The 17087-nt window shown below is 43.2% G+C and overlaps 1 protein-coding gene across 2 annotated transcripts in view; it reads left to right on the top strand.

The window, feature by feature from the left end:
* The window catches only part of LOC132834984 (tetraspanin-14-like), a 63386-nt gene that overhangs the window by 27768 nt on the left and 18531 nt on the right, over positions 1-17087 (top strand). For both annotated transcript variants that reach the window (XM_060854163.1, XM_060854162.1), the window contains exons 2-5: positions 1491-1541; positions 5720-5863; positions 12683-12853; positions 13365-13490. In XM_060854163.1, coding sequence (XP_060710146.1) covers positions 1491-1541; positions 5720-5863; positions 12683-12853; positions 13365-13490 — 492 coding nt within the window. The remainder of the gene's footprint in view (positions 1-1490; positions 1542-5719; positions 5864-12682; positions 12854-13364; positions 13491-17087) is intronic.

The raw sequence follows: 17087 nt of genomic DNA, 5'->3' as shown, positions 1-17087 counted from the left end.
TCCTGCTTCCACATTGTTGTAGGGATTCTATGATTTAAGGAGTTGACAAATAAAATAGATAAAGGGGAACCTAAAACTGTAATATATATGGATTTCCAAAAGGCATTTGTAAGGTAGCACACATTAAGCGATTTCATAGAGCCTATGATGTTGGGGTATAATATTAGCTTGTATAAAGGCTTTGCTAACTACTAGAAAACAGGGAATTTGGTTGAAGAATGGTTTAAGGGGGACATCATCAGACAGCAACCTGTAACTGGTGGTGTGCCAGTGACTGAGCCTAGCTTATTCACAATATATATTAGTGACCTGGATGAGGAAAATCAATGTGTTATTGCTGGGTTGTTGGATAACATAAATAGTTGGGAAGGCAAGGGATGAGGATCACAAAAAGATACCTGCAGAGGGATACTGACAACATAAGTGAATGGGAAACTTGACGGATGGAATGTAATGTGGGAAAATGTCAGGTTATGTACTTTGATAGGAAGAATGGAAGAGCTAAATATTATTTAAATACAGAAAGACTGCAGAACACTATAGCACAGAAGAATTTAGTTCTAGGACATGTATCACAAAAAGCTGTCATGTAGTTTCAAGAAGTAGTAGGGAAGACAAATGGCCTTTATTTCAAAGAGAATGGAGTATAAAAATAGGGTGACATTATATAAGGCATTAATTAGACCATAGCTGGAATACTGTGAACAGTTTTTGACCCCGTATCTGAGGAAAGATACACTGACATTGGACACAGTCCAGAGAAGGTGCTTAAGGTTGATCCCAAGTATAGAGGTATTTTCTGATGAGCAGAGAACAGGCCTGTACGTTTTGGAAGGATGAGAGGTGACATTATTGAAAATGTAAGATTTTTAGGGGTTGTGAGCTGGTCAATGCAGAAAGATTATTTTCCCTTGTGGGAGTCTAGGACCAGAGAGTATAACGTCAGGATAAGAGATCACTCATTTAAGACACAGAGAGGAAGAATTTCTTCCCTCAGAAGGGATTGAATCCATGGAATTCTTTATCATAGAGGTTCTTTTGAAACTGAGTTAAGCTGAGATTTTTAGTTAGTAAGGGAATTAAGGGTTTTAAAGATAAGGCAAGAAAGTGAGGTTGAAGATTATCAGATCAACCATGATCTGATTGGATGATGGAGCAGATCTGATAAGGCAAAAAGCCTAGTTTTGCTCCTACATCTTATAGTTTGAATGGGACAACTTGGGAGGGGCTTCACTCTGTATCTAATCCCATGCTTCCTTGTTCTGGGGGTGTTTGATGGGGACAGTGTTGAGGGAGGTTTACACTGGATCTAACTTAGTGGTGTCCCTGTCCTGGGAGAGTTTAAGGCCATCAAACTATACCATTTGCCACATATACAGTTCCTCACCTCTGATGAGTTTAAAAGTCATCAAATACTTATGAATTGAAGGGAAATAGTAGATGGTGTATTGAGATCCTGCTGATTGAACTTTGCTTCCTCTCTCCTTTAGGTAGCTGGAGCTGGGCTCCTTGCGATCACTTTCTGGGCGTGGAATGAAAAGGTAAGAATGGATTGAGACTGAGGAAAGATGTGTCAGTAAATGTGAGGCTGCCCACTTTGGCAGAAAGAAGGAAAAGACTGTAAAGTTTAATTTGAGAGAGATTACAGAACTCTGGTAACTGAGGGGAATATGGGTGCCTTTTCTTTCTCCTATTTGTTCAGGATGTGGACATCACTTATTAGGCCTGTATTGATTGTCCAGGGGTTAGTGGAAAGAGTTAACTACACATTACTGATGTCAGTTTGAAGTCACATGTAGTTCAGACTGGTAAGAAGAGCATGCCAGTGAATAAAATTAGTTTTTTCCCCAAACAACAATTAACATTATTCCACCTTGTTATTGAATGCAGTTTCAGTATCTGTCAAGGTGGGATTAGCAGCCAAGTTTCGTGACCATTACTTAGATTACTTACAATGTGGAAACAGGACCTTCGGCCCAACAAGTCCACACCGACTCAGACCAATTCCCCTACATTTGCCCCTTGTTTATGGGGCAATTTAGCATGGCCAATTCACCTAACCTGCACATTTTTTTGGATTGTGGGAGGAAACCAGAGCACCCGGAGGAAACCCACGCAGACACGGTAGAATGTGCAAACTCCACACAGAGAGTTGCCTGAGGCGGGAACTGAACCCAGGTCTCTGGCGCTGTGAGGTAGCAGTGCTAACCATTGTGCCACCGTGCCACCCATTAGTTTGCTGTTTGGAATTATTAGTCTAGTGACAGTCGACCACCATCTCCCTGGTACATGACTCACATAAGATTCATATGCAGATAGAGCAAGAAATTGGGTGGCAAACTGAATATTGTTGTTTATTGAAAAGGGGAATGTGATATAAAGGTCAGGATATTTTGCTGCAGCTGTAAGAGGTATTAGTCAGGACACATCTGTAGTACTGTGACTAGAAGTGATCACTTTATTTAAGGAAGGATATAATTGCATAAGAAGTAGATCAGAGAAGGTTCATTTAATTGGTTTCTGAGATGAGAGTGTTATTTTATGAGGAAGGTTTGGGCCTGTATCCATTGGAGTCTTGAAGAGTGAGAGCTGATCATTTTGAAATCTAAATGTTCCTGAAGGGATGTGACACAATGAATGCTTAGAGGATGTTTTCCCCTTGTAGGGGAGATTAGAACGAGAGGGTATTGTTTAAAAATAAGGGATTTCCCAGTTAAGCTTGTTAGCCAGGCTGCTGCACAGAGAGAGACAGGGGGACCAGTCGGAGAAATGCTCCTGATAATGAGATGTTAGCCAGGAGGCTGCAGAGATACTGAGATACCAGTCACTGACAGGGGCTAGGAATGCTCTAAACCTGCTGACACATAAAGGAAAATAGCTTGTGTACTGAGAATGACTGGAGTCCAGGTACTGCTTGGTACCAAGTATATTCTTCAGAAAAAAAGTAGAAACTGGCCTTATTTGGCAAGGGGCAATGAGGTAATGCTACCTAGTTCCTTGGTCTGGAGCCAATCAGGTGCAAAAAGTGAAAGCACCTGAGCCAATGGGAAAAAGACACCATGACTTGAGAAAGATAAGGAAAGGGGGTAAAAGAAGATCCTCAAGGCATACAGGCAGCGACAACTCCAGCGACCCCCCATCGCAGATCAAACCTTATGTCAGAGACATGGAGACATGGACAGAGAGAGAGCAGCATCAGCCCTTCTCAGCGGCAGTAACAGTTATCCAGCTCAGGATATTATCTTTTGTGTTCTGTGATTACTCAGGGAGTGTCAAGGGACTCGAGTGGGTGTATAAATAAGTTTTTTTAATTCAGTTTGTTGGAAAATATATAAAATCTACTTTGTAAGAGAACATATAAGAGGTAAGTGTATGGTTTATTACATTAATAAAGTAATTTGTGAAGTTATAAGAATTGACTGTTCTCCTCTCTGCACACACCAGTAGCTGCAGCTGGAAATTGCTGGGTTAAGGCTGCAGCTGGTTGTTACTGCACTCAAACAAGCATCAACAAGCTCAAGATAAGGAGAAGTATTTTCCCTCAGAAGGTCTTAAATCATTGGATTTCTCTTACTCAGAGAGGCAAGGGTGTTGGACATTTGAAAGGAAAAGCTAAATTGATGTCATTGTTAGTCATGGACCTGTAATCATCAGGGTGGGTCAGTGTGTTGAGTTCCTATCACAGTCAGATCAGGCCATGATCTGACTGATTGGAGGAGCACTTGAGGGGCCAAATAGCCTCCCAACTCTTATGGAATTCTCATGTCTAGGATCTTGGGGATTAACACCACATGAGGAAATGCTGTAAATACTCAGCAGTTTAGGTAATGTCTGTGGAGAAGGAGAGAGTTATTTTTTCAGCTCCGTGAACTTTCATCAGAACATTTGAGTTGGGGGATATGGTATCCCTGTGATTTTGGTGATGCTTTCCACTGGGCTGACAATGAGAGCACTGCTTCGCTGCTGTCCGTTTAATGTGACTTCCTATCCACAGATATACAGTAAAGCCAGTTGTGATGCTATAGATATGCCATCCTCAGCAATCCCTTCAACTCCCATTCCTCAGTGAATTGTTCCTGGTTGGCAGCCTCAGGGAGACCCGTCTTGAGCAACGTTCATCCTGGTGTCTTTCGCTTGACACCTGGCACTCCAGAGATTCAGAAGCCACTGTCACCTCTGGTGTTCCAGGTTCCTTCATGGCAGCTAATGTTTGTGGAGAGCCTTTAACTGTCATCAGACATCACAAAATGTTTCACTGCTTGTGTCCACTTCAAATTCTTAATTTCCAATCATCTCAGCAGTGATGGTGACACTAGCTGATGGCAGCAAAACATTTGGGAACAATGTGCTCGGACTTTGTAATTAATTCATTCTTGATGCTAGTTGCTACGTCGGGTGCTCAGGTTGTTGAGGTGTTCTGGCAGTATCAATAAAACCATTAGGAAATGACACAAACTGTTAGCAAGAACTATCTTTGAAAGGACACTTTGAAGTGATGATTTTCTTTAATGCATTTACAGAATGTGGGCATCACTGACCAGACCAGCACTTACTACCCATCCCTAATTGCCCAGAGGACAGTTAAGAGTCAGCTACATTGCTGTGAGTCTGGAGTCACATTTAGGTAAAAACAATGACTGCAGATGCTGGAAACCAGATTCTGGATTAGTGGTGCTGGAAGAGCACAGCAGTTCAGGTAGCATCCAAAGTGCAGCGAAATAGACCTTTCGGGCAAAAGCTCTTCATCAGGAATAAAGGCAGTGAGCCTGAACCGTGGAGAGATAAGCTAAAGGAGGGTGGGGGTGGGGGGAAAGTAGCATTGAGTACAATGGGTGAGTGGAGGAGGGGATGAAGGTGATAGGTCAGGGAGGAGACGGTGGAGTGGATAGGTGGAAAAGAAGATGGGCAGGTAGGACAAGTCCAGATAAGTCATGGGGACAGTGCTGAGCTGGAAGTTTGGAACTAGGGTGAGGTGGGAAGGGGAAATGAGGAAACTGTTGAAGTCCACATTGATGCCCTGGGGTTGACGTGTTCCGAGGCGGAAGATGAGGTGTTCTTCCTCCAGGCATCTGGTGGTGAGGGAGCAGCGGTGAAGGAGGCCCAGGACTTCCATGTCCTCAGCAGAGTGGGAGGGGGAGTTGAAATGTTGGGCCACGGGGCGGTGTGGTTGATTGGTGCGGGTGTCCCGGAGATGTTCCCTAAAGCGGTCTGCTAGGAGGCGCCCAGTCTCCCCAATGTAGAGGAGACCGCATTGGGAGCAATGGATACAATAAATGACATTAGTGGATGTGCAGGTAAAACTTTGATGGATGTGGAAGGCTCCTTTAGGGCTTTGGATAGAGGTGAGGGAGGAGGTGTGGGCACAGGTTTTACAGTTCCTGCGGTGGCAGGGGAAAGTGCCAGGATGGGAGGGTGGGTTGTAGGGAGGAGTGGAGTCACATGTAGGCGAGACCAGATATGGATGGCAGTGTCTTTCCATTAAAAACATTAATGAACCAGATGGGTTTTTCCAACAATCAGCAATGATTTCATTATCATCATTAGACTGTCAGTTCTAGGATTTTTTTATTGAATTCAAACTCCACCAACTGCATGACAGGATTTCAACCTAGATTCCCAGAATGTTGCCTGGATCTCTGGATTAATTGTCTAGCAATGATACTATTGTGCCCTTGGCTCCTGACTTATGATTGATTGAAATTTGTTTCTATGTGTACAGGGTGTGTTGAATATTCAGTCCATCACAGAGCTGAAAGGCTTCGATCCAGTCTGGGTGGTCCTGGTGATTGGCACAGTCACCTTCATTTTGGGATTTGCAGGCTGCATTGGAGCTCTACGTGAGAATATCTGTCTCCTAAAATTTGTAAGTCTTTCAAACCTGTTGTTTATCATTTCCTCAGTGAGCTCAGTGCTCCCAGGAAGCAGACATGTCTGTGTATATCTGTTTCCTAGAATTTCCTAGACCAAGCCACGAATATGTGGTCACAGAATTTTGCTCAAGAACTGTCACTCCACATTGAGCATGGCTGATCAGGAATTGTTTTATTACCCACTAGTATTAAATATAATGTCTCAGGTTTCTCACAAAGGTTAAAGTGTAGATCCTGTGCGTCTGAATGTGCCTCCCTCTTGTCCCCTTTCCTGGGTGGACTTGTTGTCTTGTATATCCCACTACTGTTTTCTCTGTCCCATCTGCTATCACTGTTGTGCCCTCTTGCTCGCTCACTCTCTCTGCCCTCTCCTTTCCTCACCCACTCCTCTCTCATGCATTTGTATCTCACCTATTCTACAACCCTCACTCTCTCATGCCTTCTGTCTCACTCTCCTTCCTGATGAAGGGCTTATGCCCGAATTGTCAATTCTCCTTCTCCTTGGATGCTGTCTGACCTGCTCTGCTTTTCCAGCACCACATTCCCGACTCATCCTGCCTCGTGCCCTTTTTCCCACTCTGTCTTCCTCTCTCCCTGTTCTCTTGTACCTTCTGTCTAATTCCCTTTCTCTCAAGGTCTCTCTCTATTTAATTCGAATATCTGTCTTGCATCTCTATCTAAGTTATCATTTACACTTTGCTAGTTCTTCCCTGCTCTCCACCACTGATCCCGTACTGTCTCAATCAGTGGCAATTGGAGGAAGGAGCCATAGGTGGAGGAAAGCTGAGAACTAAGAGCTTTGTTCAGGTTTGAGGATACACCAAAGGATTTTCAAGGCATCATTGGACAAACATATGGACGTATATGGAAGAGTGTAAGTTAGATGGGCTTCAGATTGGTATGACTGGTCGGCGCAACATCGAGGGCTGAAGGGCCTGTACTGCGCTGTAATGTTTTATGCTCTATTCCTAAAACCAGCAGTGAAGCTGGTCAGGTGTGATGGAGGGTCTGGGAACATAGCTATTAGGCATAGGAGAAATAATGGACTCAAGACATTTTGAAATAGTGGATCTAGAGGCAGTTGGTGACTAGCAACTAGCAACATCCAGGGGTTACCATTGACCAGAACCTAAACTGAATTCGCCATATAACTACTATGGCTACAAGATAGGCTAGAAGCTAGGAATCCTGCAGCAAGTAACTCATCTCCTGACTCCTAAACTCCATCATATCCAAATCACAGTGTGATGAAATACTCACTAATGCCTGACGGGAGCAGCTTCAACACACTCAGGAAGCTTGATACCATTCAGGACAAAGCAGCCAGCTGGTTTGGCGCCACATCTAAAAACATCCACTCCCTCCACCACTGACGTTCAGTAGTAGTAGTGTGTACCATCAACAAAGATACACAACAGAAATCCTCTAAGGCTCTTTAGACAGCATTTTTTTAAACTCACAACCGCTTCCATCTTGAAAGACAAGGCCAACAGATACATGGGAACACCACCCCCTGCAAGTTTCTCTTGAAGCTACTCACATACTGACTTGGAAACGCATGTGCATCCCCCCCCAACCCATTCCTTCAGTAAACACTGGGTCTCAGTGTTTCTTCATCTAATCATTACTTGTGAGCTTGCTGTGCAAATACTATTTACCCCCAGTGGAATCAGTATTGTTTAATGGCAGACTGATGCCTTGGGATAATTCTCAGGGCCTGTTGTTGCTGGTGAAAGGCAGGCCTCTGAAAGGGTAGTTTTCTGAACAGATTGTCCAGCGCTGAGCCAGCCTGCAACACCCACAGGAGGTGCTAATCAACAAAGTGCAAATTCCTGAGCACAGTGATCATGATCTGGTGGGAAGGGCAACCGAATGTGTTTGTGGGAGATAAATCAGCACCATGTGATTTGATTTTCTTTTGCCTTCAAGGATCATTTTTACGTTAGAATAGTCACATGAACTCAGAATCCTCGGGGTGCAGATACAGATTGCCTTGAAAGTGGCCTCACAGGTAGACAGTGATGGAGAAGGTGTTTGACATACTTGTCTTCCTTGGTCAGAGTGTTGAGTATAGGAGTTGGGACACAAGTCACAGCTGTACAAAACATCGGTAAGACCACATTTAGAGTACTGCGTATAATTCTGGTCACCCTGCTATAGGAAGAATGTTATTAAACTAGAAAGGGTTCAAAGAAGATTTACTAGGATGTTACCGAGACTGGAAGGATTGAGTCATAAGGAGAGGTAGGATAGGCTGGAACTTTTTTCCTGGAGCATAGGAAGGTGAAGGCGATCTTAGAGGGTTTTACAATCATGAGCAGCATAGATAAGGTGAATAGCCCAGGTCTTTTTCCTAGAGTAGGGGAGTCCAAAACTAGAGGGTTTAAGTGATATTTAAAAAGGCACCTAAGGGGCAACTTTTTCGAACAGACCCTCCAGTCCAATTTGTCCATTCCAACTAGATATCCTATATTAATCTAGTGCCATTTGCCAGCACTTGGCCCATATCCCTCTAAATCCTTCCTATTCATATATCCATCCAGATGCCTGTTAAATGCTGTAATTGTACCAGTTTCCACCACTTCCTCTAGCAGCTCATTCCATACAAGCACCACCCTCTGCTTGAAAAAGTTTAAAATATATTCTAGAATGGAAGGAAGATGGTTTAGCAAAGAAGTTAAAGGTAATATAAAAACAAAACCTAAAGCATATCATAGGCGAATGGCAGACTGGAGGATTGAGAAACTTTAAAAGATCAATAAAAGGTTATGAAAAAAGTAATAAAAAGAGCAAAGGTAAATTAAGAAAGAAAAATACTGCAAAATATAAAAACAGACAGGAAAAGTTACCATAAATATACGAAAGTAAAGAGAGTAGCTAAAGTGAATGTTGGTCCATTGGAGAATAAGACTAGGAAGTTAATAATGGGGAACACGGAAATGGCAGAGACAAAATCAATATTTTGCTTCAGTTTTCATGGTGGAGACACTAGTGCCATCCCAGTAGTAATCAGGTAACGCAGAAGTTATGGAAAGGGAAGAACTTTGAATGATCATCACCACAGTACTGAGCAACCTGAAGGATTGAAGGTAGACAAGTCCCCAGGGCCTAACAGCCTGCATTCTAGGGTCTTCAAGGAAGTAACAGAGGAGTAGTGGATCCACTTGTAATATTCCAGATTTCTCGAGATGCAGGAAAGGTTACAGTGGATTGGAGAAATGCTAATACAACGCCTTTATTCAAAAAGGGAGAGAGGCAGAAAGGCAGGCAGACCAGTTAGTTTAACATGCATCTAACATGGACATTGTTAGAATCCATTATTAGGAAAGTAACAACAGGATATTTGGAAAGTTAAAATGCAATACAGAGTCAGCATGGTTTTAAGAAGCATAAATCATGTTTGACTAATTGTCGAAGATGTAGCAAGCAATGTTGATAATATGGATCCGGTACTTCCAGTACATCTGGACTCACAGAAGGTATTTGGTAAGGTACTGCATGAAAGGTTAACATACAAAGGAAGATCATACGCAAGTAGGGTAATATATTAGCTTTGAAGAGAATTGGCTAACCAACAGAAAGCAGAGAACTGGGATAAATGGTTCTTTTTCTGTGTGGCAGGATGTAACTAGTGGGGTGCTGCAGGATTTGATACTTGGTCCCTAACTATTTTCAGAGCTGAAAATGTGTTGCTGGAAAAGCGCAGCAGGTCAGGCAGCATCCAAGGAGCAGGAGAATCGATGTTTCGGGCATGAGCCCTTCTTCAGGAAGGGCTCCTGCTCCTTGGAGCCAGGTGCTCTGGTTTCCTCCCATGGTCTGAAGATGTGCAGATTGGGTGGATTGGCAATGCTAAATTGCCCATAGTGTCCAGGGATGTGCAGGCTAGGTGGATTAGCCATGGGGAATGCAGGGCTACAGGGAAAGGGTAGAGGGATGGGTCTGGGTGGGATATTCTTTGGAGGATTGGTGTGGACTCGATGTGCAGAATACCTGGCTACCGCACTGTAGGGATTGTATGGGAGTACTAGAGCCAGATTTACAGATAGCACTAAAATAAATGGGAAAGTAAGTTGCAATGAAGAAATAAGACTTTTGCAAATGGATATGAACATGTAAGTTTGGCCAGAGTTTGCCTGGTGAAGTTTAATCACGATAAATGTAATGTCAGTGGAATGCAAATGTCAGAGTACTTCAGTACAGAGGGATCTGGGTGTCCTCCTGCATGAATCAGAAAACTCGTATACAGCTACAGCAGATAATAAGAAAGGCAAATGGCATTTTGGCATTTATTGCTTAAGGAACAGAATATACAAATAGGGAAATGTTGCTGTAATTGTGCAGGCATTCGTGAGAGCACACGAAGAATAGAGTCATAGAGTAATAGAGGAGAAAGTGAGGTCTGCAGATGCTGGAGATCAGAGCTGAAAATGTGTTGCTGGAAAAGCGCAGCAGGTCAGGCAGCATCCAAGGAACAGGAAATTCGACGTTTCAGGCATAAGCCCTTCATCAGGAATGAAAGGCTCCTTGGATGCTGCCTGACCTGCTGCGCTTTTCCAGCAACACATTTTCAGCTCATAGAGTAATAGAGTCATACAGCACAGAAACAGACCCTTCAGTCCAACACATCCATGCTGACCAAGTTTCCCGACTTAAACTAGTCCTACTTACCTGAGTTTGGCCCATATCTCTGTAAATCGTTCCTATTCATGTAGCTATCCAAATGCCTTTTAAATGTTGTACCTGCATCCACCATTCTTCTGGCAGTTCATTCCAGATATGAACCACTCTCGATGAAAACATTGCCCCTCTGGTCCCTTTTAAATCTTTCTGCTCTCACCTTAACAATATGCCCCCTAGTTATCTATGATTTTATAAGTCTCTAGAACTTCCTATGCTCCAGTGGATAAAGCCCCAGCCTATCCAACCTTATAACTCAAACCTTCTAGTCCTAGTAAATCTTTTATAAATCCTTCCTAATTTAATAATATCCTTTACATAACAGGACGACCAGGGCACACTGTACTCCAAAAGTGGCCTCACCAACATCCTATACAACCTCAACATAACATCCCAACTCCTATATCCAATGGTCTGAGCAAGGAAGGCAAGCATGCCAAATGCCACCCTATTGTATACAGTTTTGGTCCCCTTTCTTGACGAGGGACTTGTGCTGGAGGCAGTTCAGAGGAATTTCACGAGATTGATTCCAGAAATAAGGGGCGTGTTTATGAAGAGAGATTGATTAGATCTCTGCTTGCTCGAGTCTAGGAGAATGAGAGATCTAATTGAGGTATATATGATGCTAAAGGAAATTGACAAAGTAGATGTAGAGAGGATGTTCCCTCATGTGGGGCAATCTGGAACAAGAGGTCATAACTTTCGAATTAAGGGTCGGAGATATAAAACAGAAGAGAAATCTCTTAAAGAATTGTGAATCTGTGGAATTCACTCCCCAGGATATCGTGGATGCTGAGACATTGAGTAAATTTGAGGGGAAAATGGACAGATTTTCCATTAGTAATGGGTTGAAGGGTTATGGAGAGTGGACGGAAAAATGGAGTGAGATTGAGATGAAATCAGCCATGATAGTATTAAAATGATGCTTGAGGGGCTGAATGCCTACTCCTGTTTCTTGTTCTTATGTTCTTTCCTCAATGTCATTCTCTCTGTCTCTCAGATCCTAGTTTGTCAAAACTGGAATCTCTCATCCTATCAGGGACATTGGCTACCAATTGCTGTTTTACCCGCAGGTAGAAAATTGTGCCATGACTGAGGTCCACGTACAAGGTTTGATGAAACCTGTGTGATGGGCACGGGAAGGTGTCCATCACACTTGGAAAGGGGAAGGTTCAGTGAGATCAGGCTCAAGGTTTCAGTTTAGAGGATGTAAAGAGGGCTTAAGGATTTAAAAGGTACAAATGTTGGAGCTCATGACTGAGTTTTTTGATGAATCTTTGACATGAGAGATTAGAGACTCATCAAGTCACATATCGAGTTGTACACCATGGACCTTTGGTCCAACTTATCCATGATCAGATATCCTGAATTAATCTAATCCCATTTTGCCAGCACTTGGCCGATATCCCTCTAAATCCTTCTGAATCGTATACCCATCCAGATGCCTTTTAAATGCTGTAGTTGTACCAATCTTCCACCACTTCTTCTGGCAGCTCATTCCATACATGCACCAACCTCTGCAGGAAAAGGTTGCCTTTTAGGTCCCTTTTAATCTCTCCCCTCAAACTATGTCCTCCAGTTTTGGACTCCCCCGCTGTGGGGAAAAGAGCTTATCCATGTCCCTCAAGATTTACAAACCTCTATAAGATCACCCCTCAGCCTTCGATGCTCCAGGGAAGACTGCCCCAACCTCTCCTGAGATTGCGATCCTTCCAATCCTGGCAACATCCTTGTAAATCTTTTCTGAACCCTTTCAAATTTCACAACATCCTTCCTCTTGCAGGGAGACCAGAATTGAACGCAGTATTCTGTAAGTGGCCTAGCCAATGTCCCGTACTGCGTCAATGTGATCTCCGGACCCCTATCCTCAATGTACTGACTAATAAAGACAAGCGTACCAAATGCCTTATTCAGTATAGTATTGACCTGTGACTCCACTTTCAAGGAAATATGAAATGGCACTCCAGGATGATAGAGCTCGAGATTTATTTGAGGATGGGAATGTGGAACATTGAGAGTCTTGATCATTGTAGGACCAGTCATTTGGACAGAAACTAGGAGCCAATTGAACAGCAGCTTATCTAGCTGACGTTGATTCCAACCATCTCCAATTCTCTGGATTTTTCCTTTTGTAGTTTTCAATAACCATCGGAACCATCTTCACCGTGGAACTCGTGGCTGGAATTCTGGCCTTCGTGTTTCAGGACACTGTGAAGGAACATGTGCAGAAGTTCATTCGAGATAATATCAAGGTGTATCGTGATGATATAGACCTTCAGAACCTCATCGATGCAGTGCAGAAATATGTACGTGAGCATGTTCTTCATCCTTCATTCCCTTGCTGTCACTGGGCAACAGACAGTATATTGCTGCTGGAAACTGTGCAGCTGACAATGGGATCCTTGCTGTTTTGCTGGAAATGTTCCATGTTACATCCCATGTTTGACTTGTGGGTTTCCCTGTCTTCAGATTGTGATGGGTTTTGAACCAGAGGTCCCAATATTGACTTTTTAAAATTCATTCAGGAAACATGGGCATTACTGGCAGGCCCAGCACTTATTGTGCATCCCTAGTTACCCTTGAGAAGCAACTTTCTTGAACCGCTGCTGTCCATGTGTGGAGTTAATGGGGTTTTGGAGACAAGAAGATTGCAGTAGGATGCAGTAAACCATGTGCTCGTTTTTAAAGTTTTGTGGTTTTGAAAAGTCTCCTGTTTGGCTTTGCTTTAGGGCCTGTTGAGGTATTCAATTCAGTGTCAGTTCTTTTCATTATTTCTCACTCTTTCTCTGTCTGCCCCCCCTGATCCAACCCTTTCAGATGCAGTGTTGCGGGGCTGCTGGCCCTGATGACTGGGACAGCAATCTTTACTTCAACTGTTCAAAGGAAAACACCAGCCGGGAGCGATGTGGTGTCCCCTTCTCTTGTTGTTTGCCTGACCCAGCTGTAAGTAGTTATAATAGTAATGGTGATAAATCTTTACTCATTGGGAGCAGTTGACCAGCTGAAAATAGGAAACTATTTTAATCATCCAAAGATTAGACCCATGGAGTGCACTCAAGGGAATAACAGGAGATAACTACCAACAGAAGTTCTTGAGAAAGGGAAAGACCAAGGTAGGGGGTGTATGTCAGAGGTACATAGGCATTGAGAAAGTAAGATGAGGTTTAGAATAGTTTGTTGTAACACCGTAAAGAACATACCTTTCAGCTCAAGGATTTTGCCCTCTCCCCCTCTCAAACGACAATCTCCACAAAACACTTCCAAAAGAAGCAAACTGTACGTTGGATCTCAACCTCACACAGGCTCTCCCTCCTTTCATAAATCCATCACCAATCCTTCACTTAAGCCTCTTCCTGCCCCACTGAACTTACCCCTACCTAACTTGACTCTATTTCACCACCTCTTCCATCTCCCCACTCCTGCCACCTCCACACCCCTTATTTAGTGTATCATGTGATTCATTTGTAAATCCATTGCACAGTTTCTAGTTTCTGGCCATAGCTGCCTTCCCTTCTCCATGACTGTGCAACACATCCATCCCCACCAGGATGGTCTGAATATTCTTTGCTTCCTCCAAAATGAGGTCTGAGCTGTCCCCATCCACCATTTGCCCAGCCAAGCCCATTGTCGATTTGAACAGCTTATCCTTTAACTCTACTCACTTTCTTTCGGTCAAAGGTGTGGCCAAAGGCATGTGTTACAGTAATGCTTGTCTCTTTATGGAGAATGAGGAATATTCCTGGTTCTAGCGTCATAGTCATTCAGCACAGAAACAGATCCATTGGTCCAACCAATTCATGCCAGCCATAATCCCAAACTAAACAAGTCCCATCTGCCTGCACTTGAGCCATATCACACCAAATATTTCTTATCCATGTACTTACCAAATGTCTCTTAAACATTAAAAGGCTGTAACTGTACCTGCATCTACCGTTTCTTCTGAAAGTTTATACCACACAAGAATCACACTCCGTGTAAAAGAAATTGCCCCTCATGTCTTTTTTTAAATGTTTCTCCCCTCACCTTAAAAATATGCCCTTAGTATTGAAATCCCCAACCCTAGGAAAATAACATTGGCCATTCACTTTATCTATACCCCTCATTATTCTATAAACCTCTATAAGGTAGCCTCTTAACCTCTTGTGCTCCAGTAAAAAAAAAATGCAGTCTCCCTTGAATTGGAGAAACCAGACTGGATTATCATGTCCACACAGTCTGTAAGAATGACTTGCCATTCCAGTCACCTTGCTTCTATGTTGAAATTTCTGTTCTGCTACAGTGTTCCAACGAAACTCAACACAAACCAGAGGATAAATCCCTCATTTTCTGCTTAGATATCTCAAACTCTGTTCCACTCTCTCCTCTTCTCTCTCTGTCATCAGCGTAAAAACTATTCTCAGTTCTAAAGAAAAGTCAGATTGGACTCAAAATGATAATTCTTTCCCCATAGAATATGCCAGGCCTGCTGAGATTCTCCAGCATTCCCTGTTTTTATTTAAGATTTCCGGCATTCATAGTATTTTACATTTTTTTTCCTCACTGGATGTTTGTTCCTCCAAAAGCAAAGACAAGCACAACTCACTCACCTGTGTCTCAAATCAGCTATGTTCTGCTACCAAACACTGACAGTTCATTTGGAGGGAAGGATAGTAATCAATAGCATTTCTCATGTTGGTGTAGTTTCTCCAAACACCAAAATGGCCACCAGCTGATAATATCAGCTGCCTGTGTTCGGCTTCAGGATACTTCCACACATTTGTGCATTGACATCAGTGCCAACATCAAAAATTGTTAAAATTGTACTATAACCTGTTTGTATTGGCTTCCTGGAGCATTGGGGGAAATGAATCATCACAGTCAGTCTGACAGGGGAGGGCACAAAAATATTGGCTAATGACACTACAGTACGTTTAATTTGTTGAAGTGTTTCTATTGTGACTTTTCAATTATGGGTAAAATATCTTTGGCCCAGCTGACCAGAATTTAGGGTAGCATAGTGGTTCAGTGATTAGCACTGCTGCCTCACAGCTCCAGGGACCTGGATTAAATTCAAGCCTTGGGTGACTGTCCGTATAGAGTTTGCACATTCTCCCCATGACTACATTAGTTTTGCCCAGTTGCTCTGGTTTCCTCCCACAGTCCAAAAAAGTGAATTGGCCATCCTAAATTGCCCATAGGGATATGTAGGTTAGGTACATTAGTCAGGGATAGGGGAATAAATTTGGGTGGGATACTCTTCAGAGGGTTGGTGTGAACTTGTTGAGCTGAAGGGCCTGCTTCCACTCTGTAGAGATTGTATGATTCTAGGATGATTGGGGGTAGTAAATTGTCTGGATATCTGGTTGGCATGGACGGGCTGGACCCAAGGGTCTGTTTCCATGCTGTACATCCATATGACTGTATGACTCTATGATGCCCTAGTTGTATAACTGGAGTATTGTCTCAAAGTTATTTGCGAAAACAAATCTATGTCAAATCCAACTTGCCGTTAGCTTCAGGCCACAGTCCCTTATAAAATCTCCTGTCACTTTGGAATGATTTCGGTGTTCTATTTATGTGCTCAATCTGCCATCTAGAGGTGGTGTTTGAACCATTTGCAGCTACCTCTTCCCTTCCAGTCTTCATAAAATGGCAATGTTAGAGCTGCAACCCTCCATAAGACAGAATAGGCTTTCCAGCACAGTCTGCTCCACCGTTCAATGAGAGATCAACTGATCTGATAATCCTCAACTCCACTTCCCTGTTGTTCCCATAACCCTAAATACCCTTACTGATGAAATATATGTCTGTCTCAATATTGAATATACTTAATGACACAGCCTCAAAAGCCAACTCTGGTAAAGAATCCCACAGATTCACTACCCTCAGAGAAGAAATTTCTTCTAATCTGTCTTCAATGGGCAGCCCCTTACTCTAAGATTTTACTCTCTGGTCCTGGAAGCAACTTTTCTGCATCAAATCCCGAACAATGTTGCATGTTTCAATAAGATCACCTCATGCTTCTAAACTTTAATAAGGGCAGGCCCAATCTCTCAACCTCATCTCATAAGACAGTCCCTCCATAGCTGGGATTGGTCGATTGAACTTTCTCGAGTGTGCTTTCAATGTCATTATATCTTTCTAAGATAAGAGGCCAAAAACCATTCTCTGTATTATTCACTGAACTTGATGCTCACTTTTTTTGATTCATTCATTCATTTCAAGGGGGTCTGATCACCCATGCAGACCTCGAGGGGGATACTGTCACACCCTTGGGCTTCTCATACTCGGAGGGGCACTGTGCTGCCCAGACTGGCTCCCCCCCCTCCCCAGCTCTTTAGCAGCTGCGGTCATTCTCTATAGTTTCCTAATCACCATCTAGGCACTGACAGAAACCTACAGTCCCTTCCTCTCTGCCTCCTCATGCCCAGACAACAGCCTGCTCCTCTGGGCTCCTCACTGTACCCAGCTTGCATCTCACTGAGGACATCATTCTCTCCCCTGAAACAAGCCAGGGGGCAGAAAGAGAAAATGCATGTGTCTGCCAGTTTCTGTCCCTAC

This window comes from Hemiscyllium ocellatum, chromosome 43 (genome assembly GCF_020745735.1).
Source record: "Hemiscyllium ocellatum isolate sHemOce1 chromosome 43, sHemOce1.pat.X.cur, whole genome shotgun sequence".
Classification (NCBI taxonomy): domain Eukaryota; kingdom Metazoa; phylum Chordata; class Chondrichthyes; order Orectolobiformes; family Hemiscylliidae; genus Hemiscyllium; species Hemiscyllium ocellatum.
This window is presented reverse-complemented; position numbering and strand designations above follow the sequence as displayed.